Consider the following 21,599-nt stretch of genomic DNA (forward strand, 5'->3'; position numbering starts at 1 on the left):
CTGGGGTCTGTTGGTCAAAATGTCCAAAATCCAGTTGCACGTGGAGGTGTTGATGCCCAGGTCTCCAAGTTTGGCTATTAACTTAGCCGGGATGACGGTGTTGAATGCTGAGCTGAAGTCAACAAACAGTATTTGTGCATAAGTCTTCTTATTGTCCAGATGTGTGAGCACAGAGTGCAGTGCCATGGAAACCGCATCCTCTGTGCTCCTATTGCTACGGTAGGCAAACTGGTGTGAGTCCAATGTTGATGGTAGCGAGTCTTTTAGGTGTGCCAGGACCAGCCGCTCAAAGCACTTCATTACAATGGGTGTAAGTGCTACAGGGCGGTAGTCGTTAAGGCACTGTTTTGGCACTGGCACAATGGAAGTGCATTTAAAGAAGATGTGCTATAGGCCTGTGCGTCTCCTGATCTGAAGGCAGTATTGCGTGTCTTCAATAGGAGTCGCACTTTCCTGTTCATCCATGGCTTCTGATTTCGTTATGTGGTGATCTGCTTCTGGGTTGTAACATTGTCTATTGTGGTGTTAATATAATCCAGTACAGAGGAGGCGTAGCAGTCAGGGTCCGTGTGAGAGCCACTGGTGGCTTGAGAAGCAAACCTACTCCAGTCTGTGTGTAGAAACCTATCCTGAAGTGATAAATCTGCTCCTGCAGGCCACACCTTGATGGTCTTCCCTGATGGCTTCACGCGGTTGATGAGAGGTGCAGGAACGTTGGGGGTGAGGAACAAAGAAAGGTGATCTGACTGTCCCTGGGGGGAGGGGTGTCGCGACGAATGCTCCAGCCATGTTTGTGTAAACATGGTCTAAAGTTTTGTTTCCTCTTGTGTGACAAGAAACATGCTGGTGAAATTTTGGTAGCACTGACTTTAAGTCTGAATGATTAAAATCACCCGCAACAATAAACGGTCGGTTGTTTACTCATGGCTGCGTGAAGTTCTTTCATAGCAAACTTGGCGTCAGCATCCGGGGGAAGACAAGCTGCAATGATAATAGTTGAAGTGAACTCCCGTGGTAGATAGACCGGTCTACATTTAACCATGAGAAACTCAAGGTTAGCTGAACAATGTCTCCCAACAACAGCAGAGTTTGTGCACCAAGCTTTGTTAATGTAGATACACAGACCACCACCTCTGGTCTTACCGGAGCCATCTAGTGTTCTATCCACCCGGGATGTGTGGCGTCCCGCTAGCTCAATAGCATTGTCCGGTATTCCGCTGTTTAACCATGTTTCCGTGAAGATTATGACATTACAGTTCAAAAGTTTCTTGCTGTATGTAATGCTGAGTCGGATCTCCTCTCTTTTGTTCATCAGCGACCGTACATTGGCAAGGCTCACAATGTACTTGCGCCGCCATCTTGGTCTGACAAGTTCATATACACACAGTTTTATACTTTAACTCATATCATCTAACAAAGTTCATATACACACAGTTTTATACTTTCACAGCTGTAATCTAACAATACAGACCCCCCCCCCCTCCCCTCTGAAGGACTACCTGGCAGCAGATAATAGAGCACATAATAGTTACAATCATAAATACATAGAAGATAGTGACTGGTGAGGTGGGGCGGGGGGAGTATATAGAGTATAATAGAGTACTCCTGAACAACAGTTAGAACTGAAACACAAGCGTTACAGTATGAGAAGAAATAAATACAAGTACTACACACATGGTAGCAGCGTAAAGAAAGTAGCTTCACATGGGAAGGAAAGGCATTTATTTTAAATTAGCATTCCAAAGGTGGCATAATCTAATCAACAATCATCAAAGAACCATCTTACACCTGGAAGGTATCTCATCAAGTTTTCTCCCGGACAGATGAGACGGTTCCTCCAGAGGACATTGAGAAAATGTCCCAAGCTGTTTTGGCCGTCCAGTTTCCAGGAACACCAGATCAGATCCGATCAATGATCAGAGACATCAACAATCTGCTGTCCAACACCGTCAACGTCCACGACGACCTGAGGTCCCAGCAGGAGACCGCCAAGACTGCCCGAGACCTGCTGCAGAGAGCTCGGGAACTCAGGTCAGTGTCTGAAAACATGAAATATTGGTCTAAAACATGAAATATCTCTCTGAAAACATGAAATATCACTCTGAAAACATGAAATATCACTCTGAAATCATCTTACTCTGAATACATGAAATATCACTCTGAAAACATCTTACTCTGAAAAGATGAAGTATCTCTCTGAAAACATAAAATATCTCTCTGAGAACATGAAATATCACTCTGAAAACATCTTACTCTGAAAAGATGAAACATCTCTATGAAAACATGAAATATCACTCTGAATACATGAAATATCACTCTGAAAACATCTTACTCTGAAAACATGAAATATCACTCTGAAATCATCTTACTTTGAAAACATGAAATATCTCTCTGAAAACATGAAATATCTCTCTGAGAACATGAAATATCACTCTGAAAACATCTTACTCTGAAAAGATGAAATATCACTCTGAATACATGAAATATCACTCTGAAAACATGAAATGTCACTCTGAAATCATCTTACTCTGAAAAGATGAAATATCTCTCTGAAAACATGAAATATCTCTCTGAAAACATGAAATATCACTCTGAAAACATCTTACTCTAAAAACATGAAATATCTCTATGAAAACATGAAACATCCTAATTCTGAAAACACTAATTTGCGTACTGTGTGAAAACAAGAACCCTAACTGACTAAAAGTACAAGACCTGAACTGAAACGCAACTTTAACCTTCATGCCTTCATCATTTTTATTAATTATATTTTGTTTTGTGTTAAGGGAGCGGACAAAGAACATTGACGTGACTGAGATCAACAAAGACATTTCTGAAGCAGAGAAAGCTCAGGACCACGCCGTCAGAGACCTGGACGCAGCCAGCCGAGATAAAGACGCGGCCCAAGACCACATCCAAGATGTAAATCTGTCTCCTGGGTTCAGCCCTGCTTGATTTCATGTTGATGTCCTTTACATGTGTCTCTCTGTTTCAGATGAAGGACAAACTGGACCAAGTTGAGACAAAGTTGATGAATCGACCTAAAGATCTGCAGGACGAGCTCGAAGCCCTGATAGAGAAGACTGACCAGAACAAAGAGATGGCCAGAGACGCCTATGAGGCTGCAGACTCTGCTGTAAACCAGACCACCGACATCAAACCAGTAAGACCTGGAACATTGAACGACTAACTCCTGTAACACAGAACCAGTAAGACTTGGAACACAGAACCAGTAAGACCTGAAACACAGAACCAGTAAGACCTGAAACACAGAACCAGTAAGTCCTAAAACACAGAACCAGTAAGACCTATAACATAGAACTAGTAATACCTGTAAAAGAGAACCACTTAGTCCTGTAACACAGAACCACTAAGACCTGGAACACAGAACCAGTAAGACCTGGAACACAGAACCAGTAAGACCTGAAACAGAACCAGTAAGACCTGTAACCAGAACGAGTAAGAACTGTAACAGAACCAGTAATACCTCTCACCCAGAATAGGTAAGACCTGTAACACAGAACCAGTAAGACCTGTAACCACAACTAGTAAGACCTGTAATCCAGAACCAGTAAGACCTGGAGCACAGAACCAGTAAGACCTGTAACAAAGAACCAGTAAGCCTTGTAACACAGAACCAGTAAGACTTGTAACACAGAACCAGTAAGACTTGTAACAGAACCAGTAAGACCTGGAACATACAACCAGTAAGACCCGTAACCACAACCAGTAAGACCTGTAACACAGAACCAGTAAGACCTTTAACCAGAACCAGTAAGACCTGTAACCCAGAACAAGTAACACCTGTAACACAGAACCAGTAAGACCTGTAACCCAGAACCAGTAAGACCTTTAACCAGAACCAGTAAGACCTGTAACCCAGAACAAGTAACACATGTAACACAGAACCAGTAAGACCTGTAACCCAGAGCCAGTAAGACCTGTAACCACAACTAGTAAGACTTGTAACCCAGAAAGAGGAGACCTGTTACTCAAAACCAGTAAGTCCTGTAACACCAAACCAGAAAGACCTGTAATCCAGAAACAGTGAGACCTGTAACTCAGAACCAGTAAGACCTGTAACCAAAACCATTAAGACATGTAATCCAGAACCAATAAGACCTGTAACCCAGTAACAGGAAGACCTGTAACACAGAACCATTAATACCTGGAACCCAGAATCAGTAAAGTCCAGTTTAAAACAGTAGTCTCCTTGTTAGTCTTTGATCTGTAGCATCCTAAAACCAGCCTCTGGAGACTCCACCGGCTGCCTTTTCTATTGGCTGCTGAACCGGAGACGTCTCATACGTCCTAAAACCAGCCTCTGGAGACTCCACCGGCTGCCTTTTCTATTGGCTGCTGAACAGGAGACGTCTCATACGTCCTAAAACCAGCCTCTGGAGACTCCACCGGCTGACTGCTGGTACAGACTTGTTGTCACAGTGTTTCTGTCTGTCTCTGGGACAGGAGCTGCAAGACGTGAAGAGGCTGTTTCAGCTTTTAAAGCAGAAACACTCCAAGCAGACAGTTCAGAGTGAAGCGGGAGAACGTCTGAAGAACATTGTGGAGGAGGCGGAGAAGATGAAGAAACAGGTGGAGGACAAATTGCAACAGATACAAGGTACAACCAGTACTTTTACTTGATAATACCCACAGATACAAGGTACAACCAGTACTTTTACTTGATAATACCCACAGATACAAGGTGCAACCAGTACTTGTACTTGATAATACCCACAGATACACGGTGCAACAGAACTCTACCTTCCCAGTATTCAGTGTGGTAACGTGTAGATGATGTCATGATTAGTAGTAACAGCAGATTTCTCTCTCTCTACATGTCAGGTTGTTTTTTAGACCAACGGCGTGTTTTCTGCTCATGTGTCCCACGTGTTCTACCCAGACCTGGTCTAAACCTCTTCATCTCAGGCTGGGCATCCATTAGCTCCTCTTGTGAAAGGAACTTCTGGCCAGAAATATGAAACTAGATATGTAAATTCTTCAAGGATATTTCAAGTTTTTTACATTTCAGCTTTATGGTATATCATCTGATTTAGCTAATTCATACTTCATAAGAGCTTGAATCTCATTTTGTTTACATGTTGTGAACACACTCCCAAGCGCGTAGCAGTTTCTCTACAGACTCGTTCTCACCATGCATCCGTTCCTTTGAACGTGACATCCTGACGTAATGAACGTAGAAACATGACGATAGTTCGGTCAGAACAAACTCTCTCTATGTCCAACAAATGAGTCAGTGTCTCTGTTTCATTCACCAAAGGAAGATATCCAGGATGTATTCTGTGGATATCTTTGTGTTCTCAGATCTGGAGCAGAAGATCCAGAAGCTGATCCAGAACAAAGAGGCCAAAGCAGCTGAAGTCTCCGTGTTGTTGGACACGGCGGATTCACTTCAACAGGAAATCTCCAGACGGGCCGAAGGATACAACCTCTGTAGCAACTAAACAAGAGTAACTAGTTCCATGTAATCGGATTACAAATGTAAGGCAACTGTAATCTGTTGCAGTTACTGGGAGAAAATGTGATATCTATGAAAATGTCCATGATTATATGTGAACATTTTCTGTTAAAAGCTAGGCTACATGTGGAATGATATTCATTTGGTTGCTTTGAGGGTTTTCCAGCCTCGGATTTTAGGTTTGGTGCTGTTGTGATGCTTTGGATTGGTTCTCCTGTTTGACCTGTCTGTCGGAGAGTCGCCACTAACCAAAAGTAACTAAATGTAAGAATCAGAATCAGAAAGAGATCTATTGCCTTGGTTGATGGTGCATACATAAAGCCAAATGATTGAAATGCAAATCAGTAAGCCATTACATAGAAGAAGAAAAAAAATGTTAAACCATAACTGTAAAGATCCAGATCTGGACTAATCTGGAGATTTTTTGTGATTTCTAACATTTGTTTCCAGTTTGTATCTTTATGCGTATATTTATACAATAAAATATTCTATATTCTACATCCTACAAAAAAGCTGTTTATTATTGTGAAAACACAAGGAAATATTTGACTGAAGAAAATGATTACAACACACCCTTGATTCCACACTGGATAAAAGGCTAACTTCTAAAGTCTATTCAAATATAATATATTATTTAATAATGAAAGACTTCTGATAGTGAATCTCCATTTCCTCAAACAGCATCCTGTCCTTGGAAGCTCAGCAGAGACCTTCAGGAGGTTCAAGGATCTAAAAAACACAAAACATGGACTTTATTTCCTCCTTTTGGCTCAAGAACTTCTAGCGCTGTGTAACACCGTTAAAAACAGTGAACACAGACGTGAAGCAGTGCATCCTGGGAATCCTCCCAGCGCTTCAAGAAGAACTTTTAGGCGTGTATGAATGAGTGTGCGTGCGTGTGACAATGAATGAATGAATGGCGCCTGTCTGCTGTTCAGTAACCTCCATGTAACTGTGCAGCACTGCGAACATAAAGAAAGAAAACAGTTCACTTTCACGCCTACAGTTCGGGGGTCAATTTAATTCAATTTTATTTATAGTATCAATTCATAACCAGAGTGATCTCCAGACACTTAACAGATTTAGAACCACCTTTCATTTCCAGTAATTCCCCCCCAACAGCAAGCATTTAGTGTGAAAGTGGTGAGGAAAAACTTCTTATTAGGGAGAAACCTGGCACAGACCCAGGTTGTTGGTGGGTGGTGTCTGGCGGTGCAGGTTGGGGTATTAAAGTCACAAATAAAGATAATGGAACTATGACTAGAAATAGTTGTGGTTCATGGCAGTGCAGGGGGTTAATGGGTGTAGCAGGGCATAGCGGGACGTAGCTGGATTTAGCAGGACGCAGCAGGCACTGTAGACTGTGACAGGGTGTAGCAGGACATAGCAGGACCTGTAGAGTGTGACAGGGTGTAGCAGGACATAGCAGGACCTGTAGAATACGGCAGGGTGTAGCAAGGCATAGCAGGCACTGTAGAGCGGGGCAGGGTGTAACAGGGTGGTGCAGGGCATAGCAGGAACTCTAGAGCATGGCAGGGTGGAGCAGGGTGTAGCAGGACATAGTGGGATGTAGCTGGACATAGCAGAACGTAGCAGGCACTGTAGAGTGTGGCAGGGTGTAACAAGGTGTAGCAGGACATAGCAGGCACTCTAGAGTGTGACAGGGTGGAGCAGGGTATCGCAGGCACTGTAGAGCGTGACAGGGTGTAGCGGGACATAGCAGGACCTGTAGAATATGGCAGGGTGGAACAGGGTGGAGCATGGCATAGCAGGAACTGTAGAGCATGGCAGGGTGTAACAGGGTGGAGCAGGGCATAGCTGGCACTGTTCTTCTTTGCCCAGCATGTTTGCTTGGATCAGGGAGGCTCCAAAATCATGGTAGCACCTGTCGCATGGTAAAGGTGGAGGAATGTGTTTCTATATCAAGAATAAACAGAGACAAAGATCTGAAGGTGGATGAATCTGTTGCTACATCAGCAGAGACATAGATCTAAAGGGGGAGGAATCTGTTTCTATATAAACAATCAACAGAGACATAGATCTAAAGGTGGAGGAGTCTGTTCCTACATCAGCAGCAGCTGGTGCAACAACGTGACAGCAACCCAGCAGCACTCTCCTGACCTGAAAGATTTCCTCAAACTGCAAATTTTTGTATTCTAAATGACCCGGACTCCGACATGGACTCCGACATGCAGGACCGACCCGGACTCCGACATGCAGGACCGACCCGGACTCCAACATGCAGGACCAACCCGGACTCCGACATGCGGGACTGACCCGGAATCCGACACCATGACCACGTCATGGTCCACCCAAGGCAAACCTGTAGTGAAGACATCAAAGAAGTGGACCAGTGAGGCTGTGGAGGATCTCCAGACATGATTGGACTCTACTGACTGGGATGTGTCCAGGACTGCTGGGCGGTCTGGATGACAGAGTCTGTGACGTCATACTCCAGCACCGGGGTACGTTACAGCAATGACAAACCCTGGTTCACAGCCAAACTCAGAAGGTTAAGGCTGGCTGAGGAAGAGGCCTTCAGGAGTGGGGGGGCACAGACAGACTTAAAGAAGTAAAGTTTAGGAAGACGGTACTCAGAGAAGCTCCAACGCCAGTTTGATTTGATTTGATTTGATTTATTTTCACAACAAAAACATTAAAACGGATGTGAAGGACAATTGTCGAAAAACCCTCAAGGGGTTTAATAAGTGGCAATCTCCATAGAAACAATTATATTTAACAATGTAAAAACATTTATATATATTTTATAAAAAAACAAACACAAACAAATTTCTTTGTATAAAACAATTTAAAATTGCATTTAGAGCACCAACCCATTTGAAAAATTCAGACAACTTATGAGCCCCGGTTTGACTCTGTGTTTAAACTCAATGATGAGCCAGATCTCAACTAACGACTCTATCAGTCTGGAGGGGGCTCAAGCAGATCCTCAGCTCCCAAAGGCCCCCACCCCCCCCAACGGCCGATCCCCAGACAACGACCTGAACCAGTTCTACTGTTTCTTTGAAAGACAAAAGGACAGTCCTGAAGCCATCCCCCATGACACCTCCATACAGCTCCAGCCACTCTGCACCACCTCCACCTCCCCCACCTCAGCAGGGGCCTGGGCCCCCACTAATGCCCACCTGAACCCTCCCTCCTCCCTGCTGCAGGGTCTAACTGGGAAGTTATCCTCCCACTGAAAGGGGGATGAGAACAGAGTGCTGGTCTGGACACGTGCTGTTAGTTATAGACGACTATCACCAACTTATATGTGGTTTGCTGCTGTTGTGGTTTAGCCTGACGTGGTTTAGCCTGACGTCTGACCCCCCCCCCCCCCCCCCCCCATTGTAAAATAGTCCTTACATTGCAAAAACCTTGGTTTGCATCATGTAAATCTGCAGTAATCCAGGGGTATCTCCCTACCAGTCCTCCCAGTACCTGCAGAGACCTTTCAGTTGTTTTTTAGACAGGATATTCCTGATTTTTGCAATATTACGTAGGTGAAAAAAGGCGATCCTTGAAATTTGCTTTATGTGAGAATTAAAGGACATGACCTGATCAAAGATAACTCCAAGATTCCTCACAGTGGTGCTGGAGGCCAGGGTGGTGCTGGAGGCCAGGGTGGTGCTGGAGGCCAGGGTGGTGCTGGAGGCCAGGGTGGTGCAGGAGGCCAGGGTAATGCCATCCAGAGTAACTATCTCTTTGGATAATGCGTCACGGAGGTGCTTGGGTCCCAGAGCAATAACTTCAGTTTTATCTGAGTTTAACATTAGAAAATTACAGGTCATCCAGGTTTTAATATCCTGAAGGCACGTTTGAAGTTTAGCTAACTGATTAGTTTCATCCGACTTGATTGATAGATATAACTGAGTATCATCTGCATAACAATGAAAGTTTATGGAGTGCTTCCTGATAATACTACCTGAATAAAAGGAAGCATATATAAAGTAAACAGGATTGGACCGAGCACAGATCCTTGGGGGACTCCATGACTAACTTTGGCGTGCACAGAGGATTCATCGTTAACATGAACAAACTGAGATGGATCTGATAAATAAGACTTAAACCAGCTTAGAGCAGTCCCTTTAATGCCAATTAAATGTTCCAATCTCTGTAATAAGATTTGATGGATATGATTCACACACACACTCGCACACAGCCGCCCATGCAGCCGCCGACGGGCGCTGGCTCCGAGGCCGATTTTAATGTCCTATCAGACCACAACTAGCAGAGTCTGCTCTTGAGAATTTGCTCAAATTTTTGGAGACAATTAGGGCGGGATTAGGAATTCACGTTACACGGCTGTCACCATGACAACTAAGAGATGACCACGGAAAACAGTTTAATGGTCTTTCTCTCCATTTGGTTTTCTCTGGTCCTTCTGGTCAGCTGATCAGTGCTGATCCTCAGAGTCACATGATCAGTTATATAGTTTCATTAACTGTTTCTGTTGTTTAGTGATCAGAATAGTAAAATCTCTAAATCTAAAACATGTGTGTGTGTGTGTGTGTGTGTGTGTGTGTGTGTGTGTGTGTGTGTGTGTGTGTGTGTGTGTGTTAATGCTGTTTTCTTTCAGGTGTTAATGTTTGTCCTCAGGCAGACAAGACAGTCTCTGATTGGCTGAGAGCTCGACTCTCTGCAGGCCACCACACGTTCACAGTCGTTACCCAGAGTGCAGCGGGGCATGAATAAGCCTTCAGATGTTCAGGTGGGGGGTCAGAATCCCAAACACCCCCTTCCCCCAAAACACACACACACACACACACACACAGACCTCCCACCCTCCCACATAGTTAAACCTCACCTGCAACAACAAAGGACGTGTGTGTGTGTGTGTGTGTGTGTGTGTGTGTGTGTGTGTGTGTGTGTGTGTGTGTGTGTGTCTGTCTGCCTGTGTGTGGTGTGTGTGTGTGTGTGGGTGTGGGTGTGTGTGTGTGAGTGTGTCTGTCTGTCTGTCTGCCTGTGTGTGTCTGTGTGTGTGTGTGTGTGTTTGTGTGTGTGTGTGTGTGTGTGTGTGTGTGTGGTGTGGGTGTGTGTGTGTGTGAGTGTGTCTGTCTGTCTGTCTGCCTGTGTGTGTTTGTGTGGGTGTGTGTGTGTGTGTGTGTTGTGTGTGTGTGTGTGTGTGTGTGTGTGTCTGTGTGTGTGTGTGTGTGTCTGTCTGTCTGCCTGTGTGTGTGTGTGTGTGTGTGTGTGTGTGTGTGTGTGTGTGTGTGTGTGTGTGTCTGTGTTTGTTTGTGTGTGTGTGTGTGTGTGTGTGTGTGTGTGTGTGTGTGTCTGAGCCCTGAGGGGGAGGGGAAGTCCAGCAGATTCTTCAGAAGAACGAGAAACACTAACTCCACGTTCCTTAAAAGAGTTTTTCATTTTGAAAGAGAAGCTGACGAATTAAATATTAAAATTATAAAACTTGTTTGACTGGAACTGAACATCATCAGTACATTTACTCAATTACTGCACTCATGTACTATGTTCAGGTACTTGTACTTTACCTGAGTATTTCCATGTTTTGTTATTTTTCTACTCCAAAAGGGAAATACTGTAATTTATACTTCATCTATAGTATTTGACAGCTTTATGTACTTTACACGTACAAATATGTAAGCCTATGTGTGTGTGTGTATTGGAGCTGTCAGACAATTAAAGTAATGCAATTAATCTCATTAATGTAATTAGTTAACTCATAATTAATCTCATTAATAACTCATAATAATCTTCTTAATTAGTTAACTCATAATTAATCTCATTAGGACATACATACTTTAATAATAATTTAATAATATAAATAAAGTCACGTGCCCTCTTCCCTGGAACAAAGAGACCAGAGAACAGAAACCTGTGGCTGTCACACAGGAAGTCATGGGACATGGATTTCAGATTAAAAGCATCCGACTGAAAGGCTTTTTCACATATTAAAGTTTTTCTTGTTTTGTAATAGAAGATGATTTCTCTTTGTATTTTTAAAGTATGGTGGTGGACTGGTAGCTGGAGAGGTGCCAGTTCACCTCCTCCTCTTGACCGAACCCCCAACCGCTCGGGGCGCCTTTCCATGGGCAGCCCCCCCACTCTGACATCTCCCCATTAGTGCATGTGGAGGTCCTGAGCATGTGTGTGTAATGTGTGTAATAACAACAGAGTGAAAAGTGTAGTTTCCCCTTGTGGGATTAATAAAGTATAATATATATATATATATATATATATATATATATATATATATATATATATATATATATACATATATGTTTATAATGGAAGTCAATGGGAATTCCCAAGACCGGTTGTGTACATATTATATAATATATTCTATAAGACACTTTATAGCTCCTGCTTTATACAATATCTAACTTATAAAATTTTATATAGTTTTAATTATTTTATTATTATTAAACTATAAAATAATACTAGTATTAAGGCTTTAGTAAAGACATAGCTCAACAAGCATTCAACGTTTCAGCCAGTTTTATTTTGAAAGTCAGCCCGGAAGTGTGGAGCTGAGGTATAGGTACCGGGGGATGTGATCTGAGGAGGCGGAGTCCGGGTCTGAGGGGGTCTGGGTCTCTGCAGGCTTTCTAACCCGTAACCATTACCAGCAGCTCCGCTTTGTGACCCCGGACACGTTCAGGGTCTGGAGAGTCTCGCGGCTTTCTAACGTTAAGGGGACCGGGACTGGCGGACTCACGGACCGGGACTCACGGGCTCACGGACCGGGATCTACGGACTCACGGACCGGGATCTACGGACTCACGGGCTCACGGACCGGGATCTACGGACTCACGGACTCACGGACCGGGACGTTTCTCCGTTTGGTTTTTCCTTTGAAGACCAGCAGCATGTTGGGGCTCGCGCTGCTGCTCGGTGAGTTCCCGTTAAATACTCTAATAACAACATAAAGTTCTGTTATACTCTAATAACAGCATAAAGTTCTGTTATACTCTAATAACAGCATAAAGTTCTGTTATACTCTAATAACAGCATAAAGTTCTGTTATACTCTAATAACAGCATAAAGTTCTGCTTCTTCTGTTAATCAGCTGCAAATCAATAAAGTTTGAAAGAAAACGTTAATTTTGGTCTTAACTTCCGGTCAAAGCTGAAGGAATGTCCTGCTGAGAGTCGGTTAATCGGTTAAATAATCAACCCTCTCCTATCCCCCTGATAAAGATATGTTATTATAATTACTATGTTGTTATAATTCAGCCAATAACGAATTCATAACGTTTAATCTTAGTAATTAAGAAGTTTTCAGAAGAAGGAAATATTTAATTAATTATAAAATTATTAAAATAATAAAAGTTAATTTAATCAGAAATACTTTGATATCTAAAATATAAAAATAATGCAGCCACTGATCCAGGATTAACTACAGACACTACTGACAGACAGGTACACTACAGACACTACAGACAGGTACACTACAGACAGGTACACTACAGACAGACAGGTACACTACAGACAGGTACACTACAGACAGGTACACTACAGACAGACAGGTACACTACAGACAGGTACACTACAGACAGGTACACTACAGACAGGTACACTACAGACACTACAGACAGACAGGTACACTACAGACAGACAGGTACACTACAGACACTACAGACAGACAGGTACACTACAGACAGGTACACTACAGACAGGTACACTACAGACAGGTACACTACAGACACTACAGACAGACAGGTACACTACAGACAGGTACACTACAGACACTACTGACAGACAGGTACACTACAGACAGGTACACTACAGACACTACAGACAGACAGGTACACTACAGACAGGTACACTACAGACAGGTACACTACAGACACTACAGACAGACAGGTACACTACAGACACTACAGACAGACAGGTACACTACAGACACTACAGACAGGTACACTACAGACAGGTACACTACAGACAGGTACACTACAGACAGACAGGTACACTACAGACAGGTACACTACAGACAGGTACACTACAGACAGGTACACTACAGACACTACAGACAGACAGGTACACTACAGACACTACAGACAGGTACACTACAGACAGGTACACTACAGACAGACAGGTACACTACAGACACTACAGACAGGTACACTACAGACACTACAGACAGACAGGTACACTACAGACAGGTACACTACAGACCGGTACACTACAGACACTACAGACAGACAGGTACACTACAGACCGGTACACTACAGACACTACAGACAGACAGGTACACTACAGACAGGTACACTACAGACACTACAGACAGACAGGTACACTACAGACAGGTACACTACAGACAGGTACACTACAGACACTACAGACAGACAGGTACACTACAGACAGGTACACTACAGACACTACAGACAGACAGGTACACTACAGACACTACAGACAGGTACAGTACAGACAGGTTCACTACAGACACTACAGACAGACAGGTAAACTACAGACAGATTAACTACAGACACTACAGACAGGTACACTACAGACACTACAGACAGGTACACTACAGACACTACAGACAGGTAAACTACAGACAGGTACACTACAGACACTACAGACAGGTACACTACAGACACTACAGACAGGTAAACTACAGACAGATTAACTACAGACACTACAGACAGGTACACTACAGACACTACAGACAGACAGGTACACTACAGACAGATTAACTACAGACACTACAGACAGGTACACTATAGACACTACAGACAGGTAAACTACAGACAGATTAACTACAGACACTACAGACAGACAGGTACACTACAGACACTACAGACAGGTACAGTACAGACAGGTTCACTACAGACAGGTATAATTAAAAATAATAATGAATAATGACAGAGAACCTCGTTAAATCTATAATCACTGTGATGACATTTCTTTTATGTTGTTCAGACCCAATCAGACTTTGTGTTCTCAGCTCTGCAGGTGTGCTCAGGTGGCGCCGAGGGGGGCGGGGCCTCAGTCGATGATGTCAGCATCCCTGAGCTCAGTGACGTGTGCACAGAGGGCAGCTGTTACCCGGCAACAGGAGACCTTCTGATTGGCCGAGCCCACCAACTGTCGTCCACCTCTACCTGCGGATTGAACCGCCCCGAACCATTCTGCATTGTCAGCCACCTGCAGGTAAACTACAGACACTACAGACAGGTGAACTACAGACAGGTAAACTACAGATACTGCAGACAGGTTAACTACAGACACTGCAGACACTACAGACAGTTAAACTACAGACAGGTAAACTACAGACACTGCAGACAGGTGAACTACAGACACTGCAGACACTACAGACAGGTAAACTACAGACACTACAGACACTACAGACAGTTAAACTACAGACAGGTAAACTACAGACACTACAGACAGTTAAACTACAGACAGGTAAACTACAGACACTACAGACACTACAGACAGTTAAACTACAGACAGGTAAACTACAGACACTACAGACACTGCAGACACTACAGACACCACATACAGGTAACTAATAATAATGTAAACTACAGACACATGGTAAGTTAACAGTCTGCACTGAGATCCAACTAGGCTGCATCTGAGATGTGTGTGTGTGTGTGTGTGTCTGGCTGTGTGTGTTTGTCTCTGTGTTTGTGTGTGTGTGTTTGTGTGTGTGTGTGTTTGTCTGTGTCTGGCTGTGTGTTTGTGTGTGTGTGTGTGTGTGTCTTTGTCGGTGTCTGTGTCTGGCTGTGTGTGTGTGTGTGTGTGTGTGTGTGTGTGTGTGTGTGTATCTTTGTCGGTGTCTGTGTCTGGCTGTGTGTGTGTGTTTATCTGTGTCTGGCTGTGTGTGTGTGTTTATCTGTGTCTGGCTGTGTGTGTGTGTGTGTGTGTGTGTGTGTGTGTGTGTGTGTGTGTGTGTGTGTGTGTGTGTGTCTGCAGTGTTTCCTGTATGAAACCACCTCCCTAAAAGGAGCTCTGAGAGCAGACAGATGTTGATGTTTCTCCAGATGTTCCAGATGTTTCTGTTTAGAACTCGTAGACAACTTCAAAGGTCAAAGTGAAGGCGTCCAATCAGATTGAGAGTGGGACTGAGCGTGCTCAGTGAAAAGCTGACTTTGATTCGGTTTGAGGGGAAGATGTGGACCACACACAGCTTCCTGTTTAGTAAACCTGTTATTAATAACCCAATGTATAGTGTCTCATCACCATAACTAACTCACTACTGAACACATGGACCAGTTATTAATAACCCAGTGTATAGTGTCTCATCACCATAACTAACTCACTACTGAACACATGGACCAGTTATTAATAACCCAGTGTATAGTGTCTCATCACCATAACTAACTCACTACTGAACACATGGACCAGTTATTAATAACCCAGTGTATAGTGTCTCATCACCATAACTAACTTACTACTGAACACATGGACCAGTTATTAATAACCCAGTGTAGTCTCATCACCATAACTAACTCACTACTGAACACATGGACCAGTTATTAATAACCCAGTGTAGTCTCATCACCATAACTAACTCACTACTGAACACATGGACCAGTTATTAATAACCCAATGTATAGTGTCTCATCACCATAACTAACTTACTACTGAACACATGGACCAGTTATTAATAACCCAGTGTAGTCTCATCACCATAACTAACAAATCTTTAATGGAAGCAAATTATCCCACAAAATAATATTCTACCCATACAATAATATGTAAATATGTGCAAAGTTTCATCAGTAAAATGATCATAGACCCCCCCCCCCCCCGCCCCCCCATCTGAATCTCAACAGAACGCCCCCCCCCCGAGAGATCTGATGAGACCAGACAGGAATCTCAGGAATTTACCTCATTATTAACTCTTTACTCCCCCGTCTCTCTCTTTCTCTCTGTCTGTCTCTCTGTCTGTCTCTCTGTCTGTCTGTCTCTCTCTTTCTCTCTGTCTGTCTCTCTGTCTGTCTCTCTGTCTGTCTGTCTCTCTCTTTCTCTCTGTCTGTCTCTCTGTCTGTCTCTCTGTCTGTCTGTCTCTCTCTGCCTGTCTGTCTCTCTCTGCCTGTCTCTCTGCCTGTCTGTCTCTCTCTGTCTGTCTCTCTGTCTGTCTATATGTCTGTCTCTCTGTCTGTCTCTCTGTCTGTCTGTCTCTCTCTGCCTGTTTGTCTCTCTCTGTCTGTCTCTCTCTGTTTGTCTCTCTGCCTGTCTGTCTATCTGTCTGTCTCTCTCTGCCTGTCTGTCTCTCTCTGTCTGTCTCTCTGCCTGTCTGTCTATCTGTCTGTCTCTCTCTGCCTGTCTGTCTCTCTCTGTCTGTCTCTCTCTGCCTGTCTCTCTGCCTGTCTGTCTCTCTCTGCCTGTCTCTCTGCCTGTCTGTCTCTCTCTGTCTGTCTCTCTGCCTGTCTGTCTCTCTCTGCCTGTCTCTCTGCCTGTCTGTCTCTCTCTGCCTGTCTGTCTCTCTCTGCCTGTCTCTCTCTGCCTGTCTCTCTGCCTGTCTGTCTCTCTCTGTCTGTCTCTCTGCCTGTCTGTCTCTCTCTGCCTGTCTGTCTCTCTGCCTGTCTCTCTGCCTGTCTGTCTCTCTCTGTCTGTCTCTCTCTGCCTGTCTCTCTGCCTGTCTGTCTCTCTCTGCCTGTCTCTCTGCCTGTCTGTCTCTCTCTGCCTGTCTCTCTCTGCCTGTCTCTCTGCCTGTCTGTCTCTCTCTGTGTGTGCTGAGCCAGGAGGAGAAGAAGTGCTTCCTGTGCGACTCGGCGACTCCGTACGATCAGCTGAGTGAACAGATGAGCGGCCATCGCATCGAGAACGTTGTCACAACGTTCGCTCCCAACAGACTGAAGACCTGGTGGCAGTCTGAGAATGGTACACACACACACACACACACAGTCACACACACACACACACACACACAGTCACACACACACACACACACAGTCACACACACACACACACACACACAGTCACACACACACACACACACACACACACAGTCACACACACACACACAGTCACACACACACACACAGTCACACAGTCACACACACTCACGCACACACACACACACACACAGTCACACAGTCACACACACTCACGCACACACACACACACACTCCCGCGCTCACACACACACACACACAGTCACACACACACACACACACAGTCACACACACACACACACAGTCACACACACCACACACACACACACAGACACACACAGTCACACACACAGTCACACACACACACACACACACAGTCACACACACACACACACACACACACCACACACACAGTCACACACACACACACAGTCACACACACACACAGTCACACACACACACACACAGTCACACAGTCACACACACTCACGCACACACACACACACACAGTCACACAGTCACACACACTCACGCACACACATACACACACACACTCCCGCGCTCACACACACACACACACAGTCACACACTCCCGTGCACACACGCACACACACACACACAGTCACACACACACACACACACACACACAGTCACACACACACACACACACACACACACACGCACACACACAGTCGCACAGTCACACACACTCCCGCGCGCACACACACACACACACACACAGTCGCACAGTCACACACACTCCCGCGCGCACACACACACACACACACACACACAGTCACACACTCCGCTCTGACCAATCAGAGACATCCATGTTTCAGATGTGATCCGCTCTGACCAATCAGAGACATCCATGTTTCATATGTGATCCGCTCTGACCAATCAGAGACATCCATGTTTCAGATGTGATCCGCTCTGACCAATCAGAGACATCCATGTTTCATATGTGATCCGCTCTGACCAATCAGAGACATCCATGTTTCAGATGTGATCCGCTCTGACCAATCAGAGACATCCATGTTTCAGATGTGATCCGCTCTGACCAATCAGAGACATCCATGTTTCAGATGTGATCCGCTCTGACCAGTCTTTCTGCAGGGTTAGAGGTTGTAAAGCTGTGGAGCGGGGCCCCGCTGCAGGCCATATTATTACAGGTGCGGGGGGGGTGTTTCCACAGCAGGAACTTTCCCGAGAAACAAGATCTACTGAGTTCAGTCGGTCGGTCCTGCAGAAACTAGAACTTAAAAAAACAACGTCAAAATGTTGATTTCTAAGTAGGAGAACTTGCAAAATAGCAGGGTGTTCAAATACTTATTTTCCTCACTGTATATATATAAATATGCATATATATATATCTATATATATATAGATATATATATCTATATATATATATATAGATATATATATCTATATATATATATAGATATATATATATTGAGTTATTGACGCTGTGTTGCAGGCGTGGAGAACGTCACGGTGCAGCTGAAGCTGGAGGCCGAGTTTCACTTCACACATCTCATCATGACCTTTAAGGTGAGTTGTGCATGCAGCAGGGGATTCTGGGTAATCGCTGGCTGACACCGTTCATTAACGGTGTTATCCTGTACCAGTTGTTTCATCTGTCTTCTCTGGCTCCCAGTACTCACACCACCACTATGTGTGTGTGTATATATATACACTCAGCGGCCACTTTCTTAGGTACCCCATGCTAGTAACGGGTTGGACCCCCTTTTGCCTTCAGAACTGCCTCAATTCTTCGTGGCATAGATTCAACAAGGTGCTGGAAGCATTCCTCAGGGAGTTTGGTCCATATTGACATGATGGCATCACACAGTTGCCGCAGATTTGTCGGCTGCACATCCATGATGCGAATCTCCCGTTCCACCACATCCCAAAGATGCTCTATTGGATTGAGATCTGGTGACTGTGGAGGCCATTTGAGTACAGCCAACTCATTGTCATGTTCAAGAAACCAGTCTGTGATGATTCCAGCTTTATGACATGGCGCATTATCCTGCTGAAAGTAGCCATCAGAAGTTGGGTCCATTATGGTCATAAAGGGATGGACATGGTCAGCAACAATACTCAGGTAGGCTGTGGCGTTGCAACGATGCTCAATTGGTACCAAGGGGCCCAAAGAGTGCCAAGAAAATATTCCCCCCACCATGACACCACCACCACCAGCCTGAACCGTTGATACAAGGCAGGATGGATCCATGCTTTCATGTTGGAGACGCCAAATTCTGACCCTACCATCCGACTGTCGCAGCAGAAATCGAGACTCATCAGACCAGGCAACGTTTTTCCAATCTTCTATTGTCCAATTTCGATGAGCTTGTGCAAATTGTAGTCTCAGTTTCCTGTTCTTAGCTGAAAGGAGTGGCACCCGATGTGGTCTTCTGCTGCTGTAGCCCATCTGCCTCAAAGTTGGACGTACTGTGCGTTCAGAGATGCTCTTCTGCCCACCTTGGTTGGAACGGGTGGTTATTTGAGTCACTGTTGCCCTTCTATCAGCTCGAACCAGTCTGGCCATTCTCCTCTGACCTCTGGCATCAACAAGGCATTTCCGCCCACAGAACTGCCGCTCACTGGATGTTTTTTCTTTTTCGGACCATTCTCTGTAAACCCTAGAGATGGTTGTGCGTGAAAATCCCAGTAGATTAGCAGTTTCTGAAATACTCAGACCAGCCCTTCTGGCACCAACAATCATGCCACGTTCAAAGTCACTCAAATCCCCTTTCTTCCCCATACTGATGCTCGGTTTGAACTGCAGGAGATTCTCTTGACCATGTCTACATGCCTAAATGCACTGAGTTGCCGCCATGTGATTGGCTGCTTAGAAATTAAGTGTTAACGAGCAGTTGGACAGGTGTACCTAATAAAGTGGCCGGTGAGTGTGTATGTACATATATAGATTTATACACAGTATATATACACAGTATATATACACAGTATATCATACAGTGATACTACATTTGTATTCTGCCCGTTTAAAGCAAGACTTGCATGTTTTTGGGGGAATTGTTGCGTCTCTGTTATAACTTCTGTTATAACTTCTGTTATAACTTCTGTTATAACTTCTGTTATAACTTCTGTTATAACTTCTGTTATAACTTCTGTGCTGTTATAACTTCTGTTATGACTTCTGTTATAACTTCTGTTATGACTTCTGTTATAACTTCTGTTATGACTTCTGTTATAACTTCTGTTATAACTTCTGTTATAACTTCTGTTCTGTTATAACTTCTGTTCTGTTATAACTTCTGTTATAACTTCTGTTATAACTTCTGTTATAACTTCTGTTCTGTTATAACTTCTGTTATGACTTCTGTTATAACTTCTGTTATGACTTCTGTTACAACTTCTGTTATGACTTCTGTTCTGTTATAACTTCTGTTATGACTTCTGTTATTACTTCTGTTCTGTTATAACTTCTGTTATGACTTCTGTTATAACTTCTGTTATAACTTCTGTTATAACTTCTGTTATAACTTCTGTTATAACTTCTGTTATAACTTCTGTTATAACTTCTGTGCTGTTATAACTTCTGTTATGACTTCTGTTATAACTTCTGTTATGACTTCTGTTATAACTTCTGTTATGACTTCTGTTATAACTTCTGTTATAACTTCTGTTATAACTTCTGTTCTGTTATAACTTCTGTTCTGTTATAACTTCTGTTATAACTTCTGTTATAACTTCTGTTATAACTTCTGTTCTGTTATAACTTCTGTTATGACTTCTGTTATAACTTCTGTTATGACTTCTGTTACAACTTCTGTTATGACTTCTGTTCTGTTATAACTTCTGTTATGACTTCTGTTATTACTTCTGTTCTGTTATAACTTCTGTTATGACTTCTGTTCTGTTATAACTTCTGTTATGACTTCTGTTATAACTTCTATTATGACTTCTGTTCTGTTATAACTTCTATTATGACTTCTGTTATAACTTCTGTTATAACTTCTGTTATAACTTCTGTTATAACTTCTGTTATAACTTCTGTTATAACTTCTGTTCTGTTATAACTTCTGTTATAACTTCTGTTATGACTTCTGTTCTGTTATAACTTCTGTTATAACTTCTGTTATTACTTCTGTTATAACTTCTGTTATGACTTCTGTTCTGTTATAACTTCTGTTAAAACTTCTGTTATAACTTATGTTATGACTTCTGTTCTGTTATGACTTCATTTATAACTTCTGTTCTGTTATGACTTCTATTAAGACTTCTGTGCTGTTATATCTTCTGTTATAACTTCTGTTCTGTAATAACTACTGTTATAACTTCTGT

The 21,599-nt window shown here is 43.5% G+C and overlaps 2 protein-coding genes across 3 annotated transcripts in view; both read left to right on the forward strand.

Annotated features, from left to right (window-relative positions):
* The window catches only part of lamb4 (laminin, beta 4), a 55,078-nt gene extending 49,206 nt beyond the window's left edge, over nt 1-5,872 (forward strand). For both annotated transcript variants that reach the window (XM_032507963.1, XM_032507962.1), the window contains 5 exons: nt 1,824-2,031; nt 2,787-2,922; nt 2,996-3,163; nt 4,468-4,621; nt 5,326-5,872. In XM_032507963.1, the coding sequence (XP_032363854.1) occupies nt 1,824-2,031; nt 2,787-2,922; nt 2,996-3,163; nt 4,468-4,621; nt 5,326-5,465 (806 nt within the window). In that variant the 3' untranslated portion in view covers nt 5,466-5,872. The remainder of the gene's footprint in view (nt 1-1,823; nt 2,032-2,786; nt 2,923-2,995; nt 3,164-4,467; nt 4,622-5,325) is intronic.
* Nucleotides 5,873-11,966: 6,094 nt separating this feature from the next.
* LOC116677570 (laminin subunit beta-1-like) overlaps nt 11,967-21,599 on the forward strand; it is a gene marked incomplete at its 3' end in the record, with an annotated part of 29,054 nt that continues 19,421 nt past the window's right edge. The window contains 4 exon segments of the mRNA XM_032507964.1: nt 11,967-12,331; nt 14,387-14,592; nt 17,136-17,274; nt 18,766-18,839. Coding sequence (XP_032363855.1) covers nt 12,307-12,331; nt 14,387-14,592; nt 17,136-17,274; nt 18,766-18,839 — 444 coding nt within the window.

Source organism: Etheostoma spectabile, unplaced genomic scaffold (assembly GCF_008692095.1).
Source record: "Etheostoma spectabile isolate EspeVRDwgs_2016 unplaced genomic scaffold, UIUC_Espe_1.0 scaffold00005315, whole genome shotgun sequence".
NCBI classification, from domain to species: Eukaryota; Metazoa; Chordata; class Actinopteri; order Perciformes; family Percidae; genus Etheostoma; species Etheostoma spectabile.